The 5,733-nt window shown below is 42.9% G+C and overlaps 2 protein-coding genes across 2 annotated transcripts; one reads left to right on the forward strand and one right to left on the reverse strand.

Moving 5' to 3' along the window:
• Positions 1–867: 867 nt before the first annotated feature.
• Positions 868–1,541, reverse strand: LOC107478159 (phospholipase A1-IIdelta). Its single transcript, XM_016098308.1, has 2 exons — positions 1,307–1,541; positions 868–1,208 (listed from the first exon to the last, which is right to left on the reverse strand). The coding sequence occupies exons 1-2, from the start codon at positions 1,539–1,541 to the stop codon at positions 868–870; spliced, it is 576 nt and encodes a 191-aa protein (XP_015953794.1).
• An 887-nt stretch (positions 1,542–2,428) lies between these two features.
• LOC107478158 (uncharacterized) lies at positions 2,429–4,360 on the forward strand. The gene has a single exon (XM_016098307.1). It carries the CDS (start codon positions 2,429–2,431, stop codon positions 4,358–4,360), a length of 1,932 nt encoding a protein of 643 aa, XP_015953793.1.
• The last annotated feature ends 1,373 nt before the right edge of the window (positions 4,361–5,733 follow it).

The following is a 5,733-nucleotide window of genomic DNA, read 5'->3' on the forward strand; positions in this document are numbered from 1 at the left end:
AATTTTTTTAAATTTTAAATTTAAATTTTTAAATTTTTATTTATTTATAAAATTTAAATTATAATAAAGTTGATTTATATTCGCTAGTAGAAAAGATGTTTGCTATACTTTTCCATAATAAAATCTTTTTTTAAACTCAACAAGATTCAACCCAAATAATAGGAAATTGAAGGGAAAAGAGTTGATTCACGACTTACAAAATAGAACACCCTATCCATAGTACGGCGTGTTATTAGGACCACCATATCCACGCGAATTAGTCAAATTAATATAATTCAAAGAGGGATTATATCTAATTCAGTTAACTATTTCGTGACACACAATAAGTTTTTGAAGTAACATACGACGACGACAAATAATGTTATCACATTTTGGATTATGATTTATTTTGTCATTTTGATTACACAAACAGTGGTTGTTTATTTAAAAAAAATAGTTAAAGAAAAACTATAGACATATATTAAGAGAAATGTTTTGTCATTTTAGATTATGATTTTTTTGTTTAGTTTTTTAGGTTATCCCTCGACAAATCAAAAATTAATTTATAGCAGATTTATATTTTATTCTACACAAATTTATTTTTGTCTTTGATGGGCCAAGATTTGAATTCTTTATTCATATTGTTCACTATTTTCATTGTTTACTTAACAAAATTATTTTTTATATATATTTAAATTAACACCGATTACTTTTCTATTTTCTTTTCAATAGAAATGTTGTCCTCTAACATTTTCAGCATATTATTATTTGTATTTACTAAATCAACACATACATACTCTCATTATTTTCACACTCACAAGTGCTCATTTACAAAACAAAATTAGTATAGACACTTAAGTTTTTTTTATCTCTCTTTCTTATTCCCATTCAATCATAATCTTCAGGCACAGGTATGTCCTCCGCTTCTGGGGCATCCAGGACCCACTCACCATCGTACCTTTTCACCATCCCTTTATTCTTCTCAACCCACCATAACCCAGGCACGCGGTACTCATCCTTCAAAAACTCACAAGACTTGTTCACAAGAGCCAAGCTTCTCTTCACTCTCAACTTAAACTCACCATGCTTCCCATTCCACCCCGCCACCACATGCAGCATTGCCTGCAGGTTATGCCAGTCGCTAGGGTTCTTCGAGTCCTTCAGATTCGGCGATTTTCGCGTATCGATCTCGAGCTCCACGCCGGTATATTCGTACCCTAGCAGCCTCCCTGGGTAATGAGGAATTACGGCAATCACGTTTCTCACATGAAGTTATTGAAACTCTTCACTCTCTCGTTGAATGCCTTGTTCCCAATTTGGGGTGAACCAAAAACGAAAGCGGCGACGGGGACGTCGGTGATGCCGTTTTCAACGAGGTCGAAAGCGCTCACGATGGACAAGGATGCACCTAGGCTGTGCCCTACCAGGACCACGCTAGGGTTCTCGTCTTTGTAGAGTTTCAACAGGGCTTTCACTTTGGTTAAGACTTGTGTCCTTGCGCTTAGTTTTGTGAATGGAGATTTTGGATCTTCGGAGGTGTAGATTGTTAGCCAACCCTTCATTACTTTGGGGACGTCATCGTCTTCCTCGCTGTCGCTGCTGCTGCTGCTGCCGTCTCCGTCTTTGGCTTTGTCCAAGTTTTTGCATTAATTAATTTGCAAGACTTTCTTCGGTTATTGATTAGATTGATCTAATTGATACACATGGGAACAAAATTAAATAAAATAAATTAAAGTTAAGTTCAATTATTTATGTGCTTGCAACTGGGATGTTTCATATATATTTTTCAATTTTGCTAGATAGACGGTGAAAAATGGGTTATGTCCTAAACTCACTAAACATAAACAAACCTAATTAATTTAAAATTAAAATAATTATAAAATTAATTTTTTTTAATTTATTATTTACATTTTTTTATAAAAAAACGTTATTTTTTTATATTTTCTCATATATTTTTTTAATATTGATAAAATGAAACTGTGAATACAGTTTGGTATCTATCAGACTCTTTAATCTAAATTTGTCAGTATCTAAAAATTTTATCTCAAATTTAAATTTTTTTTTGTAGAATTTAATCTATTCAACCATTTTTTTAGGGCAAAAAACCATTATAAACCAATGTGATGTAGAATTTACGTTAATAAGTCAAACTGAATATGGTTTCAGTAATGAGCCAGATCATATATTAATATAATTCGAACCAACTTGGTTCGAACTGCATTTCTTAATAATTCGAACTAGGTCAGTTCGAATTATGAGTTGAGTCTTTTTCACAAATCGAACCAGCTTGGTTCGAACTTCGATTGCAAGTAATTCGAACCAGAGTGGTTCGAATTATAGAGAGAGAAGCCGGCCAAAGTAATTCGAACCAGGCTGGTTCGAATTAGTGGGAGAAAGAGCTCTATATATATGGTTGTAAACGTGAGTTCGTCTCATTAGAGGGAGTAAGATGGCTAGTGAGGAGAGTTTTGTTGTTTTGGTTCACCACAGAGGATCCATTAAGAGGAAAACCCGTAGTGGAGTAAAGTTCACAGATAAGGATCCTCTCTGTATTGTCGTTACTCCTACGACGAGCTTTGATGACCTTGTTAGATCTGTACTGATGAAGCTCGGTCTAGAAGGTGCGAAGCGGGTTAAGAAGTTTTTCTATCGCATTCCAATCACGGTGCTCCAGGATACCATGAAGTATGATTGTTTCACGATTAGTAGCGATGAGGACTTGCAAGTAATGTTTCTTTGTCGGCGGCAGTTTCTGGAGGTGAGGACACCAGAGTTGTTGGCAAAGCTGGTTGATGTGGTATCCAGCTCAGGGGGTTCGAACCGGAATACCACCACTTTAGCGACGGCAGCCGGTTCTAGTTCTCGGCCTACCGTTGGTTCTTCCTCCGTCCCTGTGTACCAGCCAGTGGTCCAACCTGTCGCCTCCCCGTCTTTTGCTGTTGATCTCAACGACAGCGTAGGCGACGAGGTAGGTTCAAGGGAAAATCCGCCGAACCCTTTACTGGGCGTTGCACCGCTTGGCGTTGGAGACGGATTGTTGGGTGATGTAGAGGAGGATGACGTCGAGCCGGATATGATTGACGATGACAGCGGCGATGATATTGAAGCGAGTGAGCCTGCATTGGCGGTATGTGGTTCTAGCTCTGGCACACAGCAGTATCCACCTCATTTTTCCTCTTTGGACTTGGATGCCATGAGGCAGGAGGGAGTTTCTAGGCACTCTGTTGGATTCGGAGCTAGAGATGCGGAAGGGACTGCTGGTCTGACAGAGTTCCAGGTTGGTCAGCAATTTCAGGATAAAGAAGAGGCCCTGTTAAGTGTGAAGACTTACAGCATCCGGCGAGGGGTACAGTACAAGGTAGTCGAGTCTGATTATCGCCGGTATGTGGGCAAGTGTTCTGAGTTTGGGAATGGGTGCACATGGTTGATTCGACTGAGTCTCCGGCAGCGCAAGGGCATTTGGGAGGTCAAACGATACAATGGACCTCACACTTGTCTTGCCACCTCCATCTCGAGTGACCATAGGAGTTTGGATTATCATGTGATATCGACGTTCATTATGCCAATGGTTAGGGCTGATGCATCCGTCAGCATCAAGGTGCTCCTGAATGCCACGGCAGCACACTTTGGGTTTAGGCCGACTTACAGGAGGGTCTGGATGGCTAAGCAGAAGGCTGTTGCCCTCATCTACGGTGACTGGGATGAGTCATACAACAAGCTGCCCAGGTGGGTGTTGGGAGTCCAGTTGACGATGCCTGGTACTGTTGCAGTCCTAAGGACTAGCACCGTTCGAGTTGGAGGACAGGTAGACGAGTCTCAAACTTATTTTCACAGACTTTTCCGGACGTTTCCACCGTGCATCGAGGCATTCCGTCATTGCAAGCCGCTAGTCAGCATTGACGGCACCCATCTGTATGGCAAGTACGGAGGAACGTTGCTCATCGCAATTGCACAGGACGGGAACTCGAACATTCTACCTGTTGCATTCGCACTAGTAGAGGGTGAGAATGCTGGGTCTTGGGCATTCTTTCTCTCCCACCTTCGTCAGCACGTGACACCGCAGCCGGGTCTGCTGGTTATATCGGACAAGCATAACGGCATCAAGGCTGCGCTTGAGGCTCCTGACGGAGGTTGGTTACCTCCATCTGCATACCGTGCATTCTGCATTCGACACGTAGCTGCTAACTTTGCCCTTACCTTCAAGGGTAAAGACGCACGTAGGCTTCTTGTGAATACGGCGTATGCCAAGACCGAGGTTGATTTGATTACTGGTTTGATATTCTGCGGTCTGAAGACCCGGCAATGTGTGAGTGGGCGAACCGGATTGATTATTCCTTGTGGACTCAGCATCGTGACGAGGGGCGGAGATTCGGTCACATGACGACGAATATCTCTGAGTGTGTGAACTCAATCCTCAAGGGTGTCAGAAACCTACCTGTATCCTCGCTGGTGAAGACAACATATGGTAGGCTTGCGGAACTTTTTGTTCGCAAGGGGAGAGAGGCTGAGGCCCAGATGGGAATCGGACAACAATTCACTCAGCACTTGGCCAAGTGTATTGAGGCCAGCTTGAAGACGGCGAGGTGCTTCACGGTGACTTTGTATGACAGGGATAATTATGAGTTCACCGTAGCCGAAACCACTCTGACTGGTTCCTTCTCATTGGGTAGCTACAGAGTATCGCTTGCCGCTCGGACATGTGACTGCGGGTACTTCCAGGCGCTTCATTTCCCATGTCCGCACGCACTTGCATGTTGTGCCTACTCACGGGTGAACTGGACCACTTATGTTCACAACGTGTATAAGATTAGTTCGGTATTCAGTGTGTATGGTATGGGATTCACCCCTCCGATTTCGGAGGGTTTCTGGCCACCATACGACGGGCCTACTGTGATACCGGACCCTGACAAGAGGCGTGCGAGAGAGGGTCGTCTGAGGTCCACCAGGATACGAACAAATATGGACGAGGCAGATCCAAACCGTCCAAAGAGATGTGGCCTATGTCGCCAAACCGGACACACACGTCGGAGTTGCCCACAGTTGGGTGGATCGTCTCACACTGGGGGCCATTAGTAGCCATGTTCTTAGCGTTAGTTCTTATTTTAGTTAAGTCTTATTGTTGATTTTTTAACTTTCATGTATTCAACATGCTGCGTTAAGTAATGAATATGTTATGTATCACTTTGAGTCTTGCTACAAATAAATGCAAAATTTAATAAATAAATGTACATATTAGACTGTTATATGATGCAATGATTATAAATAGTCACTGATAAATCCGGTAAACAACCGTTTTCAAAGTACAACTCGATGAACAAACAACAAAGGAAAACAGCTCTAAAATAACAACAAAAGTACATATGGCTGTGATACATGAATAAACCCTACGGAACAAAATACATGATACATGACTCATTTAAATAAATGCGAGCACGTACCGCAACGACGGGGTACCCGTGCCCGCTGACCTCTGCGGATAAACGGCTCCTCATCTTCGATCTCATCCGCATCCTCATCCGGGCCAGGCTGTGCAGGTGGCGTAAAATGGGCGGGTGCCGCAGACGGCTCGGCAACAGACTCTGATGCACCAGCGTAGGCGGATGGTGGGGTACCTCCCAAACCAAAATGGTCACCAACATATGCCGTAGGAGGCTCGTTGAGATCAACGTCTAACGGTGCCTACGTGCTGGATGTCTGACCACGCCTCCGGGCCGGGACGTCCTCCTACATGATGGTGGTGATGTCATCCAGAAA

The sequence above is a fragment of the Arachis duranensis genome, chromosome 3 (genome assembly GCF_000817695.3).
Source record: "Arachis duranensis cultivar V14167 chromosome 3, aradu.V14167.gnm2.J7QH, whole genome shotgun sequence".
Classification (NCBI taxonomy): Eukaryota; Viridiplantae; Streptophyta; class Magnoliopsida; order Fabales; family Fabaceae; genus Arachis; species Arachis duranensis.